General features: G+C 44.8%; 1 protein-coding gene across 4 annotated transcripts in view; it reads left to right on the top strand.

Moving 5' to 3' along the window:
* The first annotated feature begins 2,942 nt into the window (after positions 1–2,942).
* Positions 2,943–27,500, top strand: part of LOC143276547 (uncharacterized) — a 34,255-nt gene continuing 9,697 nt past the window's right edge. Inside the window, exons 1-2 of one of the 4 annotated variants that reach the window (XM_076581110.1) lie at positions 11,993–12,398; positions 13,414–13,453. In XM_076581110.1, the coding sequence (XP_076437225.1) occupies positions 13,429–13,453 (25 nt within the window). In that variant the 5' untranslated portion in view covers positions 11,993–12,398; positions 13,414–13,428. Of the gene's footprint in view, positions 3,006–11,992; positions 12,399–13,280; positions 13,454–27,500 lie in introns of those variants that run through there. The other 3 variants (XM_076581107.1, XM_076581109.1, XM_076581111.1) reach the window with 3 other exon arrangements.

Genomic DNA, 27,500 nt, shown 5'->3' with positions numbered 1-27,500 from the left:
AGCAGATAGATTATTTTTAAAAGTTATCTTGAGAAAACAAATGTAGTTGTGTTAAAAGGGTGGTTACTTATCTGATAGAAAATGGCACATGGAACTGATGAGTGAGGTACTAATGCTTATACGTATCTTGGTATGATTTGTTCAATGAAGCTCGAGTTTGTAAAGGACTGTGGGAAATTGTTCCGACCGGGATAGGGGTTATAAGATCCATTCTTCATTTTACTGAGGGACATGATCAGCATATAGTTGCTTTGCGTAAAGTCATTGTCATACTCTGAGTCCACAGACATCAAATACAATGCTAAGCAAAATAGCGTGCTAGGATCGCACATAAATTTCCATGAAAGTACGGATACTTGGACTGAGGCGGTAAACGTTTTTAATGCTACCTTAGCGCCGCTAAGATGGCTCTGCAAAAAGTATTGAAATGAGAAAGCGACTGGTAAAACCATTTGACGCAATGAAATAAGTAGTGAAATGTACTTGTGAGTCGTTCCAAAATCAGGCACTCCAAACATGCTACTTGATGTATAAGCGGTTTGAATCTTCGTTATAATTGAAAAGTGTTAAGACCGTTGGAGGCTAACTTTGGGAGGTATTTTTCAACGCGTACTTTCATTTGCCGTAATTTATTGATTGTGTGGATGTGGTGTGTGTGTGCGTGTGCGCGTTGGTTCCTGGGCGGGGTTGGAGAATTGAGCTGGATTACTGTAATGATCCTTCAAACGATTGATTTTTCATGTCTTCTACAGACGATGACCTGTCCCTAATCTCTCTCCTCTCCTCTCCTCTCTCTCTCTCTTTCACTGCACACACCACACACACACACACACACACACACCACACACCCACACACACACACACACACACACACACACACACATATAATATATGTATATACCATCATACATACATGTGTGTGTGTGTAATAGATTCTGAGACAGAGAGAGATGTATGTATGTGTGTGTGTGTGTTCGCTTTAATGCCCGTGCTTCTGTCTGTCTGTCTGACAGTCTGTCTTTGTCTCTGTCTGTCTCTCTCTGTGTCTGTCTGTCTGTCTGATAGTCTGTCTTTGTCTGTCTGTCTGTCTGTCTCTCTCTCTCTGTGTCTGATAGTCTTTGTCTCTGTCTGTCTGTCTGTCTCTCTCTCTCTTCACCCCTCTCTGTCTCTCTCTGTCTCTCTCTCTTCACCCCTCTCTGTCTCTCTCTCTTCACCCTCTCTTGTCTCTGTCTCTCTCTTCACCCCTCCTCCTGTCTCTCTCTCTTCACCCTCTCTGTCTCTGTCTCTCTCTCTTCACCCCTCTCTGTCTCTCTCTTCACCCTCTCTGCTCTCTCTCTTCACCCTCTCTCTGTCTCTCTCTCTTCACCCTCTCTGTCTCTCTCTCTTCTCACCTCTCTGTCTCTCTCTCTTTCACCCTCTCTTCTCTGTCTCTGTCTCTCTCTCTTCACCCTCTCTGTCTCTCTCTCTTCACCCTCTCTGTCTCTCTCTCTTCACCCTCCCTGTCTCTGTCTCTCTCTTCACCCCTCTCTGTCTCTCTCTCTTCACCCCTCTCTGTCTCTCTCTCTCTTCACCCCTCTCTGTCTCTGTCTCTCTCTTCACCCCTCTCTGTCTCTCTCTCTTCACCCCTCTCTGTCTCTCTCTCTCTTCACCCCTCTCTGTCTCTGTCTCTCTCTTCACCCCTCTCTGTCTCTCTCTTCACCCCTCTCTGTCTCTCTCTTCACCCTCTCTGTCTCTCTCTCTCTCTCTTCACCCCTCTCTGTCTCTCTCTCCTTTCCTTCTCTGTGTCTGTATGTATCCCTCTATTTCTTCCCCACTCTCTTTCTCCCCCCTCCTTCTCCCCCTGCCCCCCTCCCTTCTCTTTCTCAAAATCGTCGACAGTCATTCAGATCATTCAGCGTGTCTGTCGACGTAAAACAGCAATGTAACGATTCAACTCGCAGAGGATCAGAGGTCGGCCCTTGAGCGCGAATGGTCAAACATTGCTATCCAAACACATTTCCCCGAAAGTCGCTAACGGGTTTTCTTTGACTAATCGTCTGCAAGTCGTTAGCCACTTGAGAAGGGGCGGGGGGAGGGGGGGGGGTTCGTGAAAATATTCACTGTTGACAAATGGTACAATGGAGATCACCATAGAGAGAGGGGGTAGAGACAGAGGGGGAAGAGGGAGAGAGGGGGGGGGGAAGAGAGATAGAGGGGGGAGGAAGAGGGAGAGAGAGAGGGGGGGAGGGAGAGAGAAAACCAGCCAGCCAGCCAGAAACAGATAGACAGAGAAAGACTCACGCACACACACACACACACACACACACACACACACACACACGCACGCACACACGCACGCACACACACATACAAACACACAGAGAGAAAGAGACAGATATTGTATATTTGTCTGTCTGTCTGTCTGTGACAGAAAAAGACAGATTGAGAAAATTGGAAGCGGTGAGGTTGTTGTTTTAAAAGTGTATTTATATTATGTGTGATTTTGATAAATAAAATGCATTGAGATTATTTCACCTTTTTTCAAAACATCACATTTACCGACGATTGGAAGAAGCAGCCTTTCCACATAACGGTGGCAAGAATTGGTCTGGAAGTTATTGTGAGACATCTCTATCAAATAATTGCACCACACTGTACATTCGTACAAACTTATGTTAAACGTAAACTTGTACAAAAAGGAACGGGGACAATAAAGTGACAGGTCGTTTTCGACAGATCGTGTTGTTAGTTTAAAATGGCGGGTGAGCAGACAGCTTTGCGTTGCGCTCAGAGTTCAGAAAAGCTCCCGTTGTTGTATTTAGGACATTTAATTGTCCATATGCCGTTTTTTTTTTTATATGACATGGTTTCATTGGATTTCAAACCTAGCTGGATATTTTATGTAATACTGGAAACCGATTGGAAGTGATCATTAACCTGTGAGCTGAACTTTGTTTGTCTTTAGGAATGGCAGTTTTCTGGCGGAGAACGAATAATGGACATACGGCACTGACATATTAGTCAAGGTAAATATGCATGAATAATTCGAGTTTTTGTTGTTTTGCTGTTTTATTTTCATTATTATTTCTGTTTGTATTGTCATGCAAGCGCGTATTAAAAGACCTGTCCGAACATGATCGGAAAAAATACAACGTATTTAAAAAATTGCTTGGATCGACTGGAGAAATTGACCAGGAGTATTTTTCAAAGTATTTACCGTGAGATCCCCGGCCAGTCGTAATTTACCGTGTGGAAATTATGAGGTGTTACAATTAACTGCGGTGTCGCTGTGAAATGGATTGTGAAATTCAGTGGTGGGAGACACCATTTGTACATTATGATAAAATGGAAAATCGGGTCAGTACCCCTCTGACACTTTAATTTTGCAAAATGTGAAAACAGTAGGTTGTGCAGTTTTGTATGGGGACACAGCAACAACAAAACAAAACAAACAAAAAAAAAACAACAACAAACAAACCTATCGTGCTGTTGCTACAAGCGACATGATTTGCTTTGTCCCCAACACACACAACAGATCACCACACAAGTTCAAATGGGACGGGAACTTCGCTTCACGTGTTCGATTATTGCATTCTTCATGAAGCTCAGTCTGTCGGGAGCTTAAGGCTTTCGCTGCACACTTCACACTGCACCTAATCGGTCGTTGAAGACACGGCTGGAACTCTGCCCTCCATTTGCATAGCGATTCACACTAATTTTACGGCCTGCAGCCCGTTCTTTGTCAACGCGCCCGTATTTTCGTGTGGTTCAATGTATTGAAAGGTCGTTAAAAGTATTCATTGCAAGTTACAAGATTTGTATGCTGCCCGTTAAAAGTATTCATCGCAAGTTACAAGATTTGTATGCTATCCCTTTCTCTCGCATTTTATTTATTTATTCTTTTTTTTATATAGAAAACTGAAGGCTTCTTCTTGTTCAACGGTTTGGGGCCAGTAGTCATACTGAAATTTGTGTTTCATCACTTTTCGTCACAACAGGTTTCTCTGTGTGAAACTTGGGCTGCTGTGCCTGAGGACATCGCTCCGTCACAGTGCAGTGTCACCCATCAATGCTTTGTTTCTTGTTTCTGTCTTCTGGTGTATTTTACTATCAAAGTGGACTTTTACTGCAAAATTTTGCTGTTAGGGTATTTGTGCTGCTAGGGTATTTGTTTTACTATCAAAGTGGACTTTTACTGCAAAATTTTGCTGCTAGGGTATTTGTGCTGCTAGGGTATTTGTTTTACTATCAAAGTGGACTTTTACTGCAAAATTTTGCTGTTAGGGTATTTGTGCTGCTAGGGTATTTGTTTTACTATCAAAGTGGACTTTTACTGCACAATTTTGCTGCTAGGGTATTTGTTTTACTATCAAAGTGGACTTTTACTGCACAATTTTGGTGCTAGGGTATTTGTGCTGCTAGGGTATTACTATCAAAGTGGACTTTTACTGCACAATTTTGCTGCTAGGGTATTTGTGCTGCTAGGGTATTACTATCAAAGTGGACTTTTACTGCATAATTTTGCTGCTAGGGTATTTGTTTTACTATCAAAGTGGACTTTTACTGCATAATTTTGCTGCTAGGGTATTTGTTTTACTATCAAAGTGGACTTTTACTGCAAAATTTTGCTGCTAGGGTATTTGTTTTACTATCAAAGTGGACTTTTACAGCATAATTTTGCTGCTAGGGTATTTGTTTTACTATCAAGGTGGACTTTTACTGCATAATTTTGCTGCTAGGGTATTTGTTTTACTATCAAAGTGGACTTTTACTGCACAATTTTGCTGCTAGGGTATTTGTTTTACTATCAAAGTGGACTTTTACTGCACAATTTTGCTGCTAGGGTATTTGTTTTACTATCAAAGTGGACTTTTACTGCATAATTTTGCTGCTAGGGTATTTGTTTTACTATCAAAGTGGACTTTTACTGCACAATTTTGCTGCTAGGGTATTTGTTTTACTATCAAAGTGGACTTTTACTGCACAATTTTGCTGCTAGGGTATTTGTTTTACTATCAAAGTGGACTTTTACTGCATAATTTTGCTGCTAGGGTATTTGTTTTACTATCAAAGTGGACTTTTACTGCACAATTTTGCTGCTAGGGTATTTGTTTTACTATCAAAGTGGACTTTTACTGCATAATTTTGCTGCTAGGGTATTTGTTTTACTATCAAAGTGGACTTTTACTGCACAATTTTGCTGCTAGGGTATTTGTTTTACTATCAAAGTGGACTTTTACTGCAAAATTTTGCTGCTAGGGTATTTGTTTTACTATCAAAGTGGACTTTTACTGCATATTTTTGCTGCTAGGGTATTTGTTTTACTATCAGAGTGGACTTTTACTGCATAATTTTGCTGCTGGGGTATTTGTTTTACTATCAAAGTGGACTTTTACTGCATAATTTTGCTGCTAGGGTATTTGTTTTACTATCAAGGTGGACTTTTACTGCATAATTTTGCTGCTAGGGTATTTGTTTTACTATCAAAGTGGACTTTTACTGCATAATTTTGCCAGGGCTGACCCTTTTGTTGCTTCCGAATGCTAAGTGCATGCTGCACAACGGGTCTCAGTCAATATCTTTTTTAATTTTTTTTTATTTATTATGTCTGTGTAGTTGAGCTGCTAGCTGTCCCCCCACTTTCTGTCTCTGCCATTCTCTCTCTTTCCCTCTCCCCCAGCCCGTCTCCCCCTCTCTCTTCATCTTCTTCCTCTTGCCCTCTCTCTCTCCTTCTCTCTCTACCCCTCCTTTCTCTGTTTTTCAACCTCTGTGTAAGTCATTTCCACACAGCTTTATCTCGTGCCGCCGTTGAAGGAAGGAAGAGAGAGTTTCACCTTGCTGTGGTGTTGTCCATTGTGGGAGGTGTGGCTGTGTTATCGCTTCATGTGTGGCCACATGCAAGATTGCTTATTCATGTGTAATTTATACCCCCTCCATCTCTCTCCCTGTTTCTGTCTCTGTCTGTCTGTCTGTCTCTCTCTGTCTGTCTGTCTCTCTCTGGAAACTGCGTGGTCAGATTGGTTCGACAATTTTCTTCTCCAGCCAGTGTTGGAATTCGTTGCAAGGTGCATTGATAGATGAACGAACAGAGTAATGTTGATATGCACTCGTATGTATCCTAATTTCTACTGTATCTGTGCCTGTGTATGATTTTCGATTTATGTTCGTACCTTGTTATGTACTATCCCCCCCTACATTCCTTGTGACCCCGGTACACTTGGTAATAAAGACATATTCTATTCTGTTCTATTCTAATGCTTAGTTTTGCTTCATTATTGACTTTCACAATTTCATTCGTTTATTATAATGGTTTGTCATAAAATGAAATTATGTTGACGCATTTACCCGTGTCATAGGGACCTCATGACCAATGACATTTAAGTGTCAAAGCATCATCAAGCCTCTCTCTGTCTCTCTTTCTCTCTCAACCATGCAATCGCTATATCTCCTCTTTCTCTCACGTTCTCTCTCACTTTCTCACTGTCTCTCTTCTCTCACATTCTCTGTCTCACTGTATCTGTCTGTCTAGCTGGGCTGTCTGCGCCCCCCCCCCCCCTCCCCCCCGCGTCTCTCTCTCTCCCATCCTCTCTCTTTCCCTCTCCCCCAGCCCGTCTCCCTCTCTCTCTCCCTCTCTCTCTCATTTCTTCCTCCTCTTCCCCTCTCTCTCTCTCCTTCTCTCTCTACCCCTCCTTTCTCTGTTTTTCAACCTGTGTGTAAAGTCATTTCCACACAGCTTTATCTCGTGCCGCCGTTGAAGGAAGGAAGGGAGAGTTTCACCTTGCTGTGGTGTTGTCCATTGTGGGAGGTGTGGCTGTGTTATCGCTTCATGTGTGGCCACGTGCAAGATTGCTTATTCATGTGTAATTTATACCCCCTCCATCTCTCTCCCTGTTTCTGTCTCTGTCTGTCTGTCTGTCTCTCTCTGTCTGTCTGTCTCTATCTCGAAACTGCGTGGTCACATTGGTTCGACAATTTTCTTCTCCAGCCAGTGTTGGAATTTGTTGCAAGGTGCATTGATAGATGAACGAACAGAGTAATGTTGATATGCACTTGTATGTATCCTAATTTCTACTGTATCTGTGTTTGTGTATGATTTTCGATTTATGTTCGTACCTTGTTATGTACTATCCCCCCTCTCTCTCTCTCCTATCCTATCTCTTTCCCTCTCCCCCAGCCCGTCTACCTCTCGCTCTCCCTCTCTCTCTCTCATTTCTTCCTCCTCTTCCCCTCTCTCTCTCTCCTTCTCTCTCTACCCCTCCTTTCTCTGTTTTTCAACCTCTGTGTAAAGTCATTTCCACACAGCTTTATCTCGTGCCGCCGTTGAAGGAAGGAAGAGAGAGTTTCACCTTGCTGTGGTGTTGTCCATTGTGGGAGGTGTGGCTGTGTTATCGCTTCATGTGTGGCCACATGCAAGATTGCTTATTCATGTGTAATTTGTACCCCCTCCATCTCTCTCCCTGTTTCTGTCTCTGTCTGTCTGTCTCTCTGTCTGTCTGTCTGTCTCTCTCTGGAAACTGCGTGGTCAGATTGGTTCGACAATTTTCTTCTCCAGCCAGTGTTGGAATTCGTTGCAAGGTGCATTGATAGATGAACGAACAGAGTAATGTTGATATGCACTCGTATGTATCCTAATTTCTACTGTATCTGTGCCTGTGTATGATTTTCGATTTATGTTCGTACCTTGTTATGTACTACCCCCCCCAACATTCCTTGTGACCCCGGTACACTTGGTAATAAAGACATATTCTATTCTATTCTAATGCTTAGTTTTGTTTCATTATTGACTGTCACAATTTCATTCGTTTATTATAATGGTTTGTTATAAAATGAAAGTATGTTGACGCATTTACCCGTGTCATAAAGACCTCATGACCAATGACATTTAAGTGTCAAAGCATCATCGAGCCTCTCTCTGTCTCTCTTTCTCTCTCAACCATGCAATCGCTCTATCTCCTCTTTCTCTCACGTTCTCTCTCACTCTCTCACTGTCTCTCTTCTCTCTCACATTCTCTGTCTCACTGTATCTGTCTGTCCAGCCCGTCTCCCTCTCTCTCTCCCTCTCTTTCTCATTTCTTCCTCCTCTTCCCCTCTCTCTCTCCTTCTCTCTCTACCCCTCCTTTCTCTGTTTTTCAACCTCTGTGTAAGTCATTTCCACACAGCTTTATCTCGTGCCGCCGTTGAAGGAAGGAAGGGAGAGTTTCACCTTGCTGTGGTGTTGTCCATTGTGGGAGGTGTGGCTGTGTTATCGCTTCATGTGTGGCCACATGCAAGATTGCTTATTCATGTGTAATTTATACCCCCTCCATCTCTCTCCCTGTTTCTGTCTCTGTCTGTCTCTCTGTCTGTCTGTCTGTCTCTCTCTCGAAACTGCGTGGTCAGATTGGTTCGACAATTTTCTTCTCCAGCCAGTGTTGGAATTTGTTGCAAGGTGCATTGATAGATGAACGAACAGAGTAATGTTGATATGCACTTGTATGTATCCTAATTTCTACTGTATCTGTGTCTGTGTATGATTTTCGATTTATGTTCGTACCTTGTTATGTACTATCCCCCCCAACATTCCTTGTGACCCCGGTACACTTGGTAATAAAGACATATTCTATTCTATTCTATTCTAATGCTTAGTTTTGTTTCATTATTGACTTTCACAATTTCATTCGTTTATTATAATGGTTTGTTATAAAATGAAGTATGTTGACGCATTTACCCGTGTCATAAGGACCTCATGACCAATGACATTTAAGTGTCAAAGCATCATCAAGCCTCTCTCTGTCTCTCTCTGTCCCTCTTTCTCTCTCAACCATGCAATCGCTCTATCTCCTCTTTCTCTCACGTTCTCTCTCACTCTCTCACTGTCTCTCTTCTCTCTCACATTCTCTGTCTCACTGTATCTGTCTGTCTAGCTGGGCTGTCTGCGCCCCCCCCCCCCCCCCCGTCTCTCTCTCTCCCATCCTCTCTCTTTCCCTCTCCCCCAGCCCGTCTACCTCTCGCTCTCCCTCTCTCTCTCTCATTTCTTCCTCCTCTTCCCCCCTCTCTCTCTCCTTCTCTCTCTACCCCTCCTTTCTCTGTTTTTCAACCTCTGTGTAAAGTCATTTCTACACAGCTTAATCTCGTGCCGCCGTTGAAGGAAGGAAGAGAGAGTTTCACCTTGCTGTGGTGTTGTCCATTGTGGGAGGTGTGGCTGTGTTATCGCTTCATGTGTGGCCACGTGCAAGATTGCTTATTCATGTGTAATTTATACCCCCTCCATCTCTCTCCCTGTTTCTGTCTCTGTCTGTCTGTCTGTCTCTCTCTGTCTGTCTGTCTCTCTCTCGAAACTGCGTGGTCAGATTGGTTCGACAATTTTCTTCTCCAGCCAGTGTTGGAATTTGTTGCAAGGTGCATTGATAGATGAACGAACAGAGTAATGTTGATATGCACTTGTATGTATCCTAATTTGTACTGTATCTGTGTTTGTGTATGATTTTCGATTTATGTTCGTACCTTGTTATGTACTATCCCCTCTCTCTCTCTCCTATCCTATCTCTTTCCCTTTCCCCCAGCCCGCCTACCTCTCGCTCTCCCTCTCTCTCTCATTTCTTCCTCCTCTTCCCCCCTCTCTCTCCTTCTCTCTCTACCCCTCCTTTCTCTGTTTTTCAACCTCTGTGTAAGTCATTTCCACACAGCTTAATCTCGTGCCGCCGTTGAAGGAAGGAAGAGAGAGTTTCACCTTGCTGTGGTGTTGTCCATTGTGGGAGGTGTGGCTGTGTTATCGCTTCATGTGTGGCCACATGCAAGATTGAGTGATTTCTTATGCGTCTTGAGAGAACTATTGTTTGAGAAGTGTCGGCGTTTCTCTCTCTCCCTCTCTCTCTCCCCCTCTCTCTCTCTCTCTCTCTCTCTCTCTCTGTGAGCGAGGGAGGGAGGGATGGTGAGAGAGATGCATACAGAGAAGAGAGAGAGCGGGGGGGGGGGAGGCAAAAGGACAGGGAAGGGGAGAGATAGAGGGGGTTGAGGAGAGAGAAAGAGAGAGAGACAGTTAGGTTAGGGGGATTGAAAGAGTGTGAGAGGGAGAGGAGAGAGAGAGAGAGAAGGAATGTATGAGAGTATGTGTATATGTGTGAGAGAAAGAAAGATAGAGAGAGAGTATGTGTATGAAAGACAGAGTGAGAAAGAGATATAGACAGAGACGGAAAGAGAGAGAGTGTGTGTAGTGTGTGTGTGTGTGTGTGTGTGTGTGTGTGTGACTCTCAGACAGACAGAGAACGTATTAGAGAAAGAAATGGAAGAAGGGAGATATTTAAGACCCATAATCATCAAAGCATCCAAGGAGCGAAGTGGCAGAATTGCTAAGACATTTGTCTGCCAACACAGTGTCTCGTGAGGGTGTGGGTTCGAATCCCGCTCTCGCCCCTTCTCCCAAGTTTGACTGGAAAATCAAACTGAGCATCCAGTCATTCGGATGAGACGATAAACCGAGGTCCCGCGTACAGCACGCTCTTGGCGCACTGAAAAAGAAACCATGGCAACAAAGGTGTTGTCCTCTGGGGCAGCATTCTGTGAAAGAAAATCCACTCTGCATATTGTGTCTCTCCCCTCTCTTTGTCTGTTTCTCTCTGTCTCTCTCTCTCTCGGTCTCCCCTCTCTCTTTCTCTGTATATGTCTGTTTCTCTCTCTGTCTCCCTCTCTTTTCACTCTCTCTGTCTCCCTCTGTCTGTCTCTATGTCTGTTTCTCTCTCTGTCTCCCTCTGTCCCCCCTCTCTCTGTCTCTGTGTATGTCTGTCTCTCTCTCTCTGTCCCCCCTCTCTCTGTCTCTATGTATGTCTGTTTCTGTCTCTCTCTGTCCCCCCTCTGTCTGTCTATGTATGTCTGTCTCTCTCTGTCCCCCCCTCTCTATATCTGTCTGTTTCTTTCTCTCTGTCTCCCTCTGCCCCCCCCTCTCTCTGTCTGTCTCTATCTCTCTCTCTGTCCCCCCTCTCTGTCTCTATGTCTCTCTCTGTCCCCCCTCTCTATGTCTGTCTGTCTCTCTCTGTCCCCCCTCTCTCTGTCTCTGTCTGTCTCTCTCTCTGTCTCCCTCTGTCCCCCCTCTGTCTGTCTCTATGTATGTCTGTCTGTCTCTCTCTGTCCCCCCCTCTCTCTGTCTCTGTGTCTGTCTGTTTCTCTCTCTCTGTCTCCCTCTGTCCCCCCCTCTCTCTGTCTAGAATGTATGTCTGACTGTCTGTCTGTCTGTCTCTCTCTCTCTCTGTCTCTATGTCTGTTTGTCTCTCTCTCTCTGTCCCCCCTCTCTCTGTCTCTGTGTCTGTCTGTCTCTCTCTCTGTCCCCCTCTCTCTGTCTCTATGTCTGTCTGTCTGTCTGTCTCTCTCTCTGTGTCCCCCCCTCTCTGTCTCTATTTCTGTCTGTCTCTCTCTGTGTCTCCCTCTGTCCCCCGTCTGTCTGTCTCTATGTATGTCTGTCTCTCTCTCTGTCTCTATGTATGTCTGTCTGTCTGTCTCTCTCTCTGTCCCCCCTCTGTCTGTCTCATGTATGTCTGTTTTTCTCTCTGTCTTTCTCTGTCCCCCCTCTCTCTGTCTCAGCGTATGTCTGTTTCTTTCTTTCTCTCTGTCTCCCTCTCTGTTTGTCTCCCTCTGTCCCCCCACCCCCACCCCACCCCACCCCCTCTCCCTGGCGCTGACTACAAACGACAGGGTAAGTCTCACCACCCATTAAATGTGTGTCCATTTGTCCTGAGCTGAGAGGACTGTGTGTGCCAAAACCTCGACGGGTTGTTAACACTTTCGCAGACATGGGGAGGGGAGCGTGGCGGGGGGGCATGGAGGGGGGACAGGGGGAAGGAGAACTTTGTAGGAGGGGGGGGGGGGGGGCTGGTGGGTGGGAGGGGGGGGGGGCTAGTTGTTCGTGTGACGAATCCTGAGTCCTTTTCTTTAAAAGCGTCTCGTGTAATCGTTCTGCTCACTTCAAAGGCGAGCTTTCAGTCGGAGTTTCTTCTTTTCTGCAGACGGGGGAATCAATGTGCCATTCAGTGCACACGCTTAACTTTGTTATGATAACTTTCCTTTGAGATCCATCAGCTTTTTTAGTGCTCTGAGACCAGTGTCTACGTGTAAAAAGAAAATCGGGGGATTAAATCTCGTTTTTTTCCACAGCGTTTAGACTTCAAATTATTACCACGTTATTGCACACAACATAAAGGCGTTCTTCTCAGCGAGTTTCCTTGACTCCAGAGTGCAAGGATTTACTGTGACGGTGAAGTCTTGTTCACAACAAAACGTGGATTTTCTGTGACTGTTAAGAAAAGTGGTAACGGTCGTGAAGAAGGAATTAAGCACTTTAAGCGAAGCTGTGCCTTTTTAGTGCCGTTCACTGGAGGGATTTACTTTTATCACTTCTGACGATGGGGCTAGCAGCAGAGTGTTAAATATCGTATAAAGTCTCCAGAATAGTGCGTACGGTTTGTTTTCCTCTTCCTAAAGTCGTTGCCTTGTTAATGATCACCCTGGATTGGAGTACGTTTGATTACTACACATATCTTAGGCTTTAAAAGGCAAACAGTGTGGGTATTTTCTTACTGATATGATGAAACTATCAAAAACTGCAGCGTGTTGTGATTATATTGAAAATCACCGTTGTGGGTTTAAGTCAGTGAAAACAAAATAGTTATCAAAACTACACGTATCCAAGGCTTTAAAAAGCACGAGCGTATGTACCAAAATCTTTGTGATTGATTTACCTTGAAAATCTTCGGTTTGGGTGTGAGGACAGTTTTAAACACGGAGGCAAAGTTTCAAAGACAGACAAGTCAAGACAAGGCCAGATTTGACAAGACAAGACAAGGTCAGATAGGACAAGACAAGACAAGGCCAGACAGGACAAGACAAGGCCAGACAAGACAAGGCCAGATTTGACAAGACAAGGTCAGATAGGACAAGACAAGACAAGGCCAGACAGGACAAGACAAGGCCAGACAGGACAAGACAAGACAAGGCCAGACAAGACAAGACAAGGCCAGATTTGACAAGACAAGGCCAGATTTGACAAGACAAGACAAGGCCAGAGAGGACAAGACAAGGCCAGACAAGACAGGACAAGACAAGGCCAGACAGGACAAGACAAGGCCAGACAGGACAAGACAAGGCCAGACAGGACAAGACAAGGCCAGACAAGACAAGACAAGGCCAGACAGGACAAGACAAGGCCAGACACGTGAAGACAAGGCCAGACAGGACAAGACAAGACAAGGCCAGACAGGACAAGACAAGGCCAGACAGGACAAGACAAGACAAGGCCAGATAAGACAAGAAAAGACAAGACGTGTTCGTAACAGGAAAGCCTTTGAGGACACACAACAGTTTCAGTGTCAGCGACAGCTTCAGTAGCAGTCGGCTTTTTACCCAAACATTTTTTTTTTCTGTGCGTAGGGAACATTGTACACTGTATTTTTTTGCTGTGGCCGACAGACATCCAGCCTCACGATGGACTTGCGAAGAGAAAAAACAAGTAAGTTGGAAAGACAGGAGTGTGTGTGAATGACGGGGGAGTTTACAAACTGTCACTGAACAATCAGATGATGATTGTTTCTTCTTTCGTTCCTCGTTCTCTTCGCTTGTGTGTGCGGATGGATGGGGGTGGGTAGGGGGGGGGGGGGGGGGGGGGGGGGCGTTAGTGTATGTGTTTCCATCTGTTTTGTGTTAAAGAACGGTTTTTTTTGTTTTTGTTTTTTGTTGTTGTTGTTTTTTTTTCGGGGGGGGGGGGGGGGGGGGGGGGGAGGGTTGGGGGGGGGGGGGGGGGTTATAGTGGGGCGGGTAGTGTCGGGGGTTGTTTGTCATGGTCACCAGAATGTATGGTTCAGTGTATATTTCTTTTCCTCTTTACTGTCTGTCTCTCAAACACACACAAGCACAGATAAGCGAACAGACCATACCTAAGATCGTAATCCTTGAATGGAGACGTTTTGAGATATAACTTCTGAGTTCTCTGTCTCTCTCTTTCTTTCTCACCCCTGTCTGTTTGTTTGTCTCCCTTTCTGTCTGTATGTACCTCCTTTTCTCCCTCTCTCTTCTATCACTTTATTCCTTCCTTCCTTTCTGTCTTTCTTTTTTCTCTTTCTTTCTTTCTCTGTCGGCCTGACGCCCCCCCCCTTTCCTACCCACGCAGAGAGACAGATAGATTTACATGTAGATAGATAGATAGACAGGGAGACACGCACGCGCGCGCGCGCGCGCACACACACACACACACACACACACACACACACACACAGAGGCACGGTCTCAGTCTATATATATATAAGAAAATTAAAGGACATTTCCAAAAGCTAACGTTCCTGATGGTCATGTCATGGTCAATAAACAGGTGCCATCCTTTGCTGGGCAGTTGCGAATCTCTTAAAAGTAATCTATACCTATTGGAGTCTGCGTTTAATGTGTATGTGGCTCTGTGTGTGTGTAGTTATCTGGCTGGTCGGTTGGTTGATTGGCTGACTGACTGACCGACTGGTTGGTTGATCGGTTGATTGGCTGACCGACTGGTTGGTTGGTCGGTTGATTGGTTAACTGACTGACCGACTGGTTGGTTGGTTGGTCGGTTGATTGGCTGACTGACTGACCGACTGGTTGATTGATTGGTTAACTGACTGACCGACTGGTTGATTGATTGGTTAACTGACTGACCGACTGGTTGATTGGCTGACTGACTGACCGACTGGTTGATTGATTGGTTAACTGACTGACCGACTGGTTGGTTGATTGGCTGACTGACTGACCGGCTGGTTGGTTGGTCGGTTGGTTGGTTGGTATCGATTGGCTAATTGATTGATCAAAAGACTGGTTAGATGAATGGATGTGTGATGTGTGTGAGTGTGTGTGTGAGTGTGTGTGTGTGTTTTGGAGAGAGAGAGAAAGAGAGAGATATACAGACAGAAAGACAGACAGACAAGGTAGACACAGGGATGGAAGGGGTTGGGCGAATAGGGGTGGGGGAATTGGGGGGGGTGGGGGGGGCAGACAAACTGGCACAGAAAGTGAGACAGAAAGAGGAAAGGGATGGGTGAGAGTTACAGTCACAGAGTTTACACACACACCAAAAAAAACCCATCAACGGTCACTTCTGAATGCCTATGTGTAATTACAGTTTTGCCGAGCAGTTGTGAATCTCTTAAAACTAAACTGCTACATTTATCAGATGTACACACACACACACACACACACACACACACACTATATGTATGTATGTACTATATATATTAGTACTTATTTGTATTTCTTTTTATCACAACAGATTTCTCTGTGTGAAATTCGGGCTGCTCTCCCCAGGGAGAGCGCGTCACTACACTACAGCGCCACCCTTTTTTTGTATATTTTCCTCAGTGCGTGCAGTTTTATTTGTTTTTCCTGTCGAAGTGGATTTTTCTACAGAATTTTGCCAGGAACAACCCTTTTGTTGCCGTGGGTTCTTTTACCTGCGCTAAGTGCATGCTGCACACGGGACCGGTTTATCGTCTCATCCGAATGACTATACATGTATATGTATGTATATATATATATATATATATATATATATTGAGAGAGAGAGAGAGAAAGAGAGTATACAATTACCCAGGACTTTGGTATCTCTTGAGAAGCTAGCCACAAAACTTAAGCACCCAGAAAATGGAAGCTCAATTGTCTGTGAATGGGTTTCTGGATTACGATCCCACGCGCGCGCCCGTGTGTGTGTGTGTGTGTGTGTGTGTGTGTGTGTGAGAGAGAGAGAGAGAGAGAGAGAGAGAGAAGCAATGAACTGACCACACTCATGAGCTGGAAGTGTGTTTGTTGAAGCGTTTATGTTTTATCTCTGTGTGCTGACCATTTAGGTCTTCGCTCCTTGGTTCACGGATACGGGGCTTTGGCAGAATGAAGAATGCAGAAACAATTTAAGCCTCCACGTGTAAAAATTGATAGTAGCACTTCTGTTTCACTTTACCTTTTTTTTCTTGTAACTCTAAGCTTCTTCTTCTGCGTCCGAGGGCTGCAACTCCCACATTCACTCGTTTTTTCGCGAGTGGGCTTTTACATGTATGACCGTTTTTAACCCGCCATGTAGGCAGCTATACTCCGCTTTTGGGGGTGTGCCTGCTGGGTATGTTCTTGTTTCCATAAACCACCGAACGCTGACATGGATTACAGGATCTTTAACGTGCATATTTGATGTTCTGCTTGCGTATACACACGAAGGGGGTTCAGGCACTAGCAGGTCTGCACATACGTTGACCTGAGAGATCGAAAAAAATCTCCCCCCTTTACCCACCAGGCGCCGTCACCGTGATTTGAACCCGGGACCCTCAGATTGAAAGTCCAACGCTTTAACCACTCGGTGTGTGTGTGTGTGTGTGTGTGTGTGTGTGTGTGTGTGTGTGTGTCCAACGCTTTAACCATTCGGCTATTGCGCCCGTCACTCTAAGCAAACCTAGCGCTGCCAGTATACCTACAGCCCAGCTTCAGACACATCTTGTGACACCATTGTGTTAATGATAATGATAAATAATAAAATGCATGCTTATATAGCGCAGCACCCCCATCTCAGTATCAATTCCAAGAGCTTTGCGTGTCACTTGTCATACAGTGTCAGGGTCTTCACGTTGAAAGGGGGTGCCTGCAGATACTGTTTTAAAGCCTAGCCGACTTCTGGGGCCAGATCGGGGGGAGGGGCTAGAGGGTGGGTTCACACCACCAGACAAAAAAATAACTGTGCAGTGTCCGCAATATCAGTCTGATTAGAACGTGCCAACGTTGGTGAAACGGCCAGGGTAGCAGCCACACAATGATTACCATGTCCGTTTGAAATGTCAACACTTGTGACTTGTGCATTCGTCGCCTGTACGCTTTGTGTTCTACTTAAATGCACGTATGTAAATAACACAAAACTGCATGCATTCACACAAACACAAGAAGCCAAGTTAAAACCCTATCATACCTTCACATTCTTCGAACACTAAGTCTAGCAAAAATGTCGATTGTTTAGTCTACAGACAGACAATACATCTATATTCCTGAATTAAAAAGAAAAAAAGAAAAGTCCCAAAACCTCTTCGTTTTTGTATCACCATCAGACCAAAGACAATGAACACGCAGCATTCTGAGCCTTAGACATTTTACGATGCTGATAAACTCGCTGTAGGTGTTGAAAGAATTTCTTGTCACGACAGATATCTCTGTATGAAAGTGGGAATTTGTGCGTTGCATGTATATGTATTACGTGGCTGTTGAATAAAATGCGGAACAATTCCCTGTTGAAATCGACTGGGGCAAAAAAAATCTGACTTGAAAAGAAACTAATAAACAAGCACAAATAAATAAAATGAAAAAAAGGTGACGCTGGGAAGATGCAGTATACAGCGATAAGTACACCCGCAACAGTGGAAGATAGTACATCACAGTTCAGTGCAGCATAGCACAGTACAACACAGTACAGCACAGCAAAGAACAGCATTCTACAATTAGAATGAATCGCAACACAGCACAGTACAACACAACACAGTGTGGCACCGCACAGCACAGTACAGCACAACACAGTGTGGCACCGCACAGCACAACACAGCACAGTACAACACAACACAGTGTGGCACCGCACAGCACAACACAGCACAGCACAGTACAACACAACACAGTGTGGCACCGCACAGCACAGCACAGCACAGTACAACACAACACAGTGTGGCACCGCACAGCACAGTACAGCACAACACAGCACAGTACAACACAACACAGTGTGGCACCGCACAGCACAGCACAGTACAACACAGCACAGTACAACACAACACAGTGTGGCACAGCACAGCACAGTACAACACAACACAGTGTGGCACCGCACAGCACAGTACAGCACAACACAGCACAGTACAGCACAACACAGCACAGTACAGCACAACACAGCACAGTACAGCACAACACAGTACAACACAACACAGTGTGGCACCGCACAGCACAGTACAGCACAACACAACACAGCACAGTACAACACAACACAGTGTGGCACCGCACAGCACAACACAGCACAGTGTGGCACAGCACAGTACAGCACAACACAGCACAGTACAACACAGCACAGTGTGGCACCGCACAGCACAACACAGCACAGTACAGCACAACACAGTACAGTAGCCTGACCAACACCACAATACACAACTGTACAGTGTACAACAGTATGATAAAGTATGGTGTAGACAGCGCGGCACAGACCAGCAAGCCAAGTACAACACGGGACTGTACGACACAGCACAGTACATGGCAGTATAACACAGTATGTCCACAGCACAGTACGCCACAATGCGTCACAGTACAACACGGGACAGTAGGTCCACAGCACAGTACGTCACAGTACAACACGGGACAGTAGGTCCACAGCACAGTACGTCACAGTACAACACAGTAGGTCAACAGCACAGTACAACACGGAACAGTACGGCACGTCACAGTACAACACGGGACAGTAGGTCCACAGCACAGTACAACACGGAACAGTACGGCACGTCACAGTACAACACGGGACAGTAGGTCCACAGCACAGTACAACACGGAACAGTACGGCACGTCACAGTACAACACAGTAGGTCAACAGCACAGTACAACACGGAACAGTACGGCACGTCACAGTACAACACAGTAGGTCAACAGCACAGTACAACACGGAACAGTACGGCACGTCACAGTACAACACGGGACAGTAGGTCCACAGCACAGTACAACACGGGACAGTAGGTCCACAGCACAGTACGTCACAGTACAACACGGGACAGTAGGTTCACGTCACAGTACAACACGGGACAGTAGGTCCACAGCACAGTACAACACAGTAGGTCCACAGCACAGTACGTCACAGTACAACACGGAACAGTAGGTCCACAGCACAGTACGTCACAGTACAACACGGGACAGTAGGTCCACAGCACAGTACGTCACAGTACAACACAGTAGGTCCACAGCACAGTACGTCACAGTACAACACAGTAGGTCCACAGCACAGTACGTCACAGTACAACACGGAACAGTAGGTTCAGAGCACAGTACGTCACAGTACAATACGGGTCAGTAGGTGCACATAAGAGTACGTCACAGTACAATACGGGTCAGTAGGTGCACATAAGAGTACGCCACAGTACAAAGAAGCACTGCGCGGTAGGTCACGACTGAGCCATATACGCTGCACCACATCTACTTTAAGAAAAGGAAGAGATGCCTGACCGATTGTTGAACACAACGCGCTGGTTTGGTCTTGAGAGCCTGCCACCGGTGACATGATAAATACATGAAAGGAAGCTGACACCCCACCCCACCCCCCACGCCTCCGAATATATGCTAAATAGTTCACCAGAAAACCTTGCCATAGCATCAATAATCAAACTACCACAAGCTAATTCAAACGTTTGTCAAACGGAATAAAAAAAAGGAATAGAATATAACACGCAGTTTATCCTGAGACATAAGGTAACACCCGGTCAAACCCATTTTCCAAAACGGTACGCACATTTCACAATGTTGCGCTGAGTGTTCAAAAAGGTGTGTGTGGCCTTAGGAGTCGTGGAGGCATAAACAAGGGATTAAGGTTTAATTTGTCCTTTAAAACGCGAGGCGGAGAGGCTTAGGGGATTGAGTAAGGAGAGGCTACCGAGCCCAGCTTTTTAGCTTAGAGCTTTGTAACTCTTGTCAGTGACCATCTCCCACAAAATGAGACAACGGTATGCATGGATCTTTCTTTCTCTCTCCCCCACCCTGTGTGTGTGTGTGTGTGCTCGCGCGCGCGCGCGTCTGTGTCCATTATACAAAACTCTGGCGGGGCCTGGAAGATTAAGGGTGGAGATTTTTCCTCTCTTACAGTCAACATACATGTATGTTTAGACCTGATAGTGTCTTCATCCTCTTCGTGTGTATACACATGCAAAAAATAGAAAAGTATATATATACGCAAATTAAAGATCCCGCAATGCATATCAGTGATTGTCGGGTCATGCAAACAAGAACATACCCCACATACATGGCTGCGTGTATGACGGGGTAAAAAAACAAAAGAAGTCGTACACGTAAAAGCTAACTCCTACATCTTAAGGAGTATGGACGTGGGAGTTGTAGCCTACAAACACATAAATAAAAGGAAGAAATCCCGTACCCATGGTGAGCTCGTGCCAAAATCTTCCGTGGGGACAGATTCGTTGGGGGAGAGGGGAGGGGGCTGTCTTTTTTTCCTGGTTGTTGTAGTGGAATTCATGTTCAGGGGGACGTCCACTTGATCTGGCTCCATGACCATAAGCAATTGTCAGGTGTTGGGCTCAGCTGACGGTGTGGAATCAGACCAAGCCTGACTGAACCCTGACCAGTGACTCGGCAGCAGTGGTGGGTCTCCTCTCGTGGGTGTCCGTCTGGAGACTTGACATGGACAGTACGTGGGTGGTTTGCTGGGGCCGACACTCCGGAGAGGGCTTTGAGGTGGCTGCCTTGGAGGGAGGTGTGAAGGAAAGGGATGAGTCATGAGAAAGGGATGAGGCATGGGAAAGGGAGAGAAAGGGATGAGGCATGAGAAAGGGAGAGAAAGGGATGAGGCATGGGAAAGGGAGAGAAATGGATGAGGCATGAGAAAGGGATGAGGCATGGGAAAGGGAGAGAAAGGGATGAGGCATGAGAAAGGGAGAGAAAGGGATGTCACGAGAAAGGTAGAGAAATGGATGAGGCATGGGAAAGGGAGAGAGAAATGGATGAGTCTCGAGAAAGGGAGAGAAAGGGATGAGGCATGGGAAAGGGAGAGAAATGGATGAGTCATGGGAAAGGGATGAGGCATGGGAAAGGGAGAGAAAGGGATGAGGCATGAGAAAGGGATGAGGCATGGGAAAGGGAGAGAAAGGGATGAGTCATGAGAAAGGGAGAGAAAGGGATGTCACGAGAAAGGTAGAGAAATGGATGAGGCATGGGAAAGGGAGAGAGAAATGGATGAGTCTCGAGAAAGGGAGAGAAAGGGATGAGGCATGGGAAAGGGAGAGAAATGGATGAGTCATGGGAAAGGGATGAGGCATGGGAAAGGGAGAGAAAGGGATGAGGCATGAGAAAGGGATGAGGCATGGGAAAGGGAGAGAAATGGATGAGGCATGAGAAAGGGAGAGAGAAAGGGATGTCATGAGAAAGGTAGAGAAAGGGATGAGGCATGGGAAAGGGAGAGAGAAATGGATGAGTCTCGAGAAAGGGATGAGGCATGGGAAAGGGAGAGAAAGGGATGAGGCATGAGAAAGGGATGAGGCATGGGAAAGAGAGAGAAAGGGATGAGGCATGAGAAAGGGAGAGATAGGGATGAGGCATGGGGAAGGGAGAGATAGGGATGAGGCATGAGAAAGGGATGAGGCATGGGAAAGGGAGAGATAGGGATGAGGCATGAGAAAGGGATGAGGCATGGGAAAGGGAGAAAAAGGGATGAGTCACGAGAGAGGGAGAGAAAGGGATGAGGCATGAGAAAGGGAGAGATAGGGATGAGGCATGAGAAAGGGAGAGAGAAATGGATGAGGCATGGGAAAGGGAGAAAAAGGGATGAGTCACGAGAAAGGGAGAGAAAGGGATGAGGCATGGGAAAAGGAGAGATAGGAATGAGGCATGGGAAATGGAGAGAGAAAGGGATGAGGCATGAGAAAGAGAGAGAAAGTGATGAGGCATGGGAAAGGGAGAGATAGGGATGAGGCATGGGAAAGGGAGAGATAGGGATGAGGCATGAGAAAGGGAGAGAAAGGGATGAGGCATGAGAAAGGGAGAGAAATGGATGAGGCATGAGAAAGGGAGAGAAAGGGATGGATGAGGCATGAGAAAGGGATGAGGCATGAGAAAGGGAGAGAAAGGGATGAGGCATGAGAAAGGGAGAGAAAGGGATGAGGCATGAGAAAGGGATGAGGCATGAGAAAGGGAGAGAAAGGGATGAGGCATGAGAAAGGGAGAGAGAAATGGATGAGGCATGGGAAAGGGAGAGAAAGGGATGAGGCATGGGAAAGGGAGAGAAAGGGATGAGGCATGGGAAAGGGAGAGAAAGGGATGAGGCATGAGAAAGGGAGAGAGAAAGGGATGAGGCATGGGAAAGGGAGAGATAGGGATGAGGCATGAGAAAGGGAGAGAAAGGGATGAGGCATGAGAAAGGGAGAGAAAGGGATGAGGCATGGCAAAGGGAGAGAAATGGATGAGGCATGAGAAAGGGAGAGAAAGGGATGAGTCACGAGAAAAGGAGAGAAATGGATCTGGCATGGGAAAGGGATGAGTCATGAGAAAGGGAGAGAAATGGATGAGGCATGGGAAAGGGAGAGAAATGGATGAGGCATGAGAAAGGGAGAGAAATGGATGAGGCATGGCAAATGGAGAGAAATGGATGAGGCATGAGAAAGGGAGAGAGAAAGGGATAAGGCATAGGAAAGGGAGAGAAATGTATGAGGCATGAGAAAGGGAGAGAAATGGATGAGCGTTAAAGTATGTAGATCTTCATTGAACCAGCAAAACATAGTTTACAGATCCTTTTTTAAATTAGATTAACTGATTGAAATTTTGGAATGAAAACAAATAAACAAACAAACAGCAGCAACAACAACAACTGATAAGATTCCCTTTTCAAAACATTACTTGCCATCAGAACAATAGTTTGGTAATACGTGCAATACAAAAGTACGTGAGTGCGTGTTTTGTATTGTATTACTCTTTTTGTCACAACAGATTTCTCTGTGTGAAATTCGGGCTGCTCTCCCCAGGGGGAGCGCGTCGCTACACTGAGAGCGCCACCCATTTGTTTGTTTGTTTTGCTTTGTATTTTTTCCTGCATGCAGTTTGTGTGTGTGTGTGTGTGTGTGTGTGTGTGTGTTTTAAAAAATTTTTTTTTAATGTTTTGCTATCGAAGTGGATTTTTCTACAGAATTTTGCCAGGGACAACCCTTTTGTTGCCATGGGTTCTTTTTTACGTGCGCTAAGTGCATGTTGCACACGGGACCTGGGTTTATCGTCTCATCCGAATGACTAGCGTCCAGATCACCACTCAAGGTCTAGTGGAGAGGGAGAAAATATTGGCGATTCTGCCGGGATTCGAACCAGTGCGCTCAGATTCTCTTGCTTGTTACCACACGGTTTTGTGTGTTTATGGGCTCGGGTATTGTATTGTATTGTATTGTATTGTATTGTATTGTATTATTCTTTTTTGTCACAACAGAATTCTCTGTGTGAAATTCGGGCAGCTCTCCCCAGGGAGAGCGCGTCGCTACACTGAGAGCACCACCCATTCTGGGGGGTCTCATATACGAACAGTGATACTCCCCCTCCCCCCTCCGCTAGACCTTGGGTAGTGGTCTGGGTACTGGTAATTCGGGTGAGACGACAAATCGAGAGCTCACGTGCAACATTCACTTAACTCTCTCCATACGAACGGCGAAAGAGACGACGTTAACAGCGTTTCACCCCAGTTACCACCATCAAAATATTGCAAGCGGAAGGCTCTTATACTGAAGAGGTGAATGTTGACAAAGAATACCACAATTCTGACGACGGAAGCTAAAGGTTGGGTCATTGAAACACCCACTGGACATCCGAGGGGTCTGTGTTGAGGAGAAGAGAGGACTGGCCGTACTGAGTGAGTTAAAGCACGTGAACGAAACCATGGCAGTAAAATGGTTATCCCTGCCAAACATATGTAAGAACAACAACACTTTGATGGCAAAATAGATATACTTGGAAACAGGAACAAGAAAGGAAAACAGCAGCAACAACAAAGCCCAGGACTATGACGACGCGGTTTCCCCGGGGAGAGCAGCCCCAATTTCACACAGAGACACAGTAATAGAGTAATACAACACAACAGAATACAATACAATACAATACAATACAATACAACACAGCACAGTACAATTCAATACAACATAATGCAACACAATACAATACAACACAACACAATACAGTGGAATACAATACAACACAACACAATACAATTCAATACAACATAATGCAACACAATACAATTCAAGACAATACAATATGATACAATACAATATGATACAATTCAATACAACACAATGCAACACAGTACAATACAATTCAACACAAAACAGCACAACACTACAATGCAATTCAACACAGCACAATACAATTCAATACAACATAATGCAACACAATACAATTCAACACAAGACAATACAATATAATACAATACAACACAGTGCAACACAATATAATACAATTCAACACAACACAATATAACACTACAATACAGTTCAACACAGCACAATACAATTCAATACAACATAATGCAACACAATACAATTCAATACAATATAATACAACATAACACAATGCAACACAATATAATACAATTCAACACAACACAACACAATATAACACTACAATACAATTCAACACAGCACAATACAATTCAATACAACATAATGCAACACAATACAATTCAACACAAGACAATACAATATGATACAATACAACACAATGCAACACAGTACAATACAGTTCAACACAGCACAACAATACAATACAATTCAATACAACATAATGCAACACAATACAATTCAACACAAGACAATATAATACAATACAACACAATGCAACACAATATAATACAATTCAACACAACACTACAATACAATTCAACACAGCACAATACAATTCAATACAACGTAATGCAACACAATACAATTCAATACAATACAACTCAATACAATACAATACAACTCAATACAACACAATACAATACAATACCAAAGTTCAATCACCACTGATAACACCCATTGCGCCACCGAGAACCCTACATATGACGTCACCAGTCCAAAGACGACGCCTTTGGTCAAGGCAACAAATCCGAGGGCTTGTTGGTGTTCTTGCTGTAAGTCTAAAATCCGTTTAAATGGATGACTGCAAAACCATCTGGTGGGCTTGTCCCGAGAGCTGGGATCTGCCACTGCGGGGTGTTATCGGCGTCTGTGTCAGTGTGGGTCAGCTTTTGGTTGGTTCTGTTCCGCAGCTGGTAAACACTACTTTGGAAGTGTAATATGATCTTGATTTTTTTCTCTCTCGAAGGCTTAAAAGTAGACTTTCAAATAGTTGTTGACTGTGTTTGGTGTGTATATATATATAGTACTTGAATGAGATGTGTCGTTGTTTTCATTTTCCTTTGAAAAGTGTTCAGTGTCTTGATCTTATTCCATTTTTAATTGTTTTGTTTTAACTTTTTTCTTATCTTATTTGGATTTATTTTACCATATTTCATTTCATTTTGTTACAGTTGAATAGCGGAATTTTTTTTTTAAACTGTCAGCTTCTTCTTTTATATTCTTTTTATCTGATAAGCGTCACACTGTGCAAATTATTTACAGTGTGCGAATTGGGTATATTTATCTATTTTTCAATCATATATTTTGATTTCTTTGCTCTTATTCGCATTATTTAGCATTCATGCTATAAATATGTCCCTCACAACGTTGATACATTAGATGAATTTGAACCTCTTCTGACTCCAGATCGGAGGTACTACGACTCAGTGCTGTACCTTCTGTGGATCAGTGTGGAAGTGTGCAGAGAACAATGACGTTTTAGCTGTGGGTCATGAATGTCAAAGATTCTGCATTTGAACTGCACTGTTCGTGATAACACTTATACGCTGAGTGTGGTGAAAAGCTGTATTTTCCAGACCCTTTCCCCAGACAAACAGATAGATAAATAAACATGTGGCTCTGACACATACCTACGGGTTGTTCAAAGCGTTCATTGGAGGTTTCAAAATCCCATCTGCTGTCTTGACATTCATGGACTGACGATGTTCACCATCCTTCTTTCAAGATCAGCAACTGACCAGTGGTGATAGGCCATCACGCTTTGTCTGCACTGAGCAGCTGTGTGGAAGTGACAGTGATTTATATGATACAGGAGTTGTGGTGGCTATTGTATTTTCTTTCCTTTTTCACCGTGACTTGTTCTTGAGAGAAACAGTGGGCACACTGGTTCCTTTGGCCATGGTGAGTTCACGCTGGATGGTCTGGCTTGAGTGTGGAATGAATACATGACTGATAGTTATCTGGCTGGTCGGTTGGTTGGTCGGTTGGTTGGCTGACTGACTGACCGACTGGTTGGTTGATTGGCTGACTGACTGACAGACTGGTTGGTTGATCGGTTGGTTGGTTGGTATCGATTGGTTAATTGATTGATCAAACGACTGGTTAGATGAATGTGTGTGTGTGTGTGTGCTTTCTCTCTTGATTTTGTGTGTGTATGTGGTGGTGTTTTTTTTGTTTTTGTTTTTTGTTTTTTTTACAATTCCTGACTGGAATGTTTTGTTCCCTGATAGGCCCCGCGTGGTCTGTTGAGTTAAGAACCTTTGCAAACCATAATGAATCTGTTATATTTGAGATTGACAAAAGTTTGCATTTGGGCCAACAGCAAATTGAGAGCTGCATGAATAATTGTTTCTCCACTGCCATGGGATTCATTCATCGCTTTGTCTTTTGTGAAGAACTGTGATTTTCAAACTGGGATGTAAGATTGCATTGGCACTCAGTGCTCCAGCTTTGTGGTGTAGTTGGCCTTTACGGACAATCCCGAACGCCCACTATCCTAATACCCTTTTGGCCGAAAGAGTGGGGTTGTAACTTGGACAAGACACTCTTCAGTATGATCAATTCTAGCCCAGATAGTCGAGACAGCAGTTGCCTCCTCTGCTGTTCTGGTGGTCATAGTCGGACACGACAGACCATCATGCGTAACAAATATATAATGTAGACCTGTAGGATTTCCTTTGCGGCCTGTGTTCTTGACTGAAGTAAACTGAGTAAGTCTGTAAGAGTACCGAGACAATTGAATTTTGCAAAGGAAATTATGTTAGCAGCATGTACTGATTGATATAAGAATATATTGTTGTTGCTGCTGCTGTTGTTGTTCTTGTTTTTGTCATCGTTGTTGTTACTGTTGTCATCGTAGTCGTCGTCGTCGTCGGTATTTTCATAAGTGTTGTTGCTGCTGCTGTTATTGTTGTTCGTGTTGTCGTCATTGTTGTTCTTGTTGTTGTGTTGTTATTGTTGTGTGTTGTTGTATTGCTGTTGTTGTTGCAGCAGTTCCTGCAACCGCTCTTAGTACTGCTTTTGCCAGAACGTGTCGGAAAGTTGTAAGAGAGAGAGAGAGAGAGAGAGGGGGGGGGGGGGGGGGGGGGGGGGGGGGGGGGGGGGGGGGGGAGAAAGAGAGAACGAAACTTTTCACTTTTTTGTATGATCAGACCATTTCTGCCACTTACATCAAAGCAATGACACACAGAGAGAGAAAGAGAGAGAGACGGGGGGTGCGGAGGGGAGGGGGGGTGCTGGGGTGGGGAGAGGGGAGAGAGGGTGCGGGGGGTGGGGGTGGAGGAGGATAGACAGAAGGAGAAGATCCGAGGGATGGTGAAGACAAAGAGTGAAAGGCAAAGTTGCCCCGCTAAAGGTTTAAAGCAATGGACGAGAAAGGATGATGAAATGGGCTCAGTCCGCTTAGAGGATAGGGGCACAGTGTGGGTGGGTTGAGAGAAAGAGTGGGTGAGATGA

Source organism: Babylonia areolata, chromosome 32 (genome assembly GCF_041734735.1).
Source record: "Babylonia areolata isolate BAREFJ2019XMU chromosome 32, ASM4173473v1, whole genome shotgun sequence".
NCBI classification, from domain to species: domain Eukaryota; kingdom Metazoa; phylum Mollusca; class Gastropoda; order Neogastropoda; family Buccinidae; genus Babylonia; species Babylonia areolata.
The sequence above is the reverse complement of the archived record's forward strand: the minus strand, read 5'-3'. Positions and strand labels throughout refer to the sequence as shown.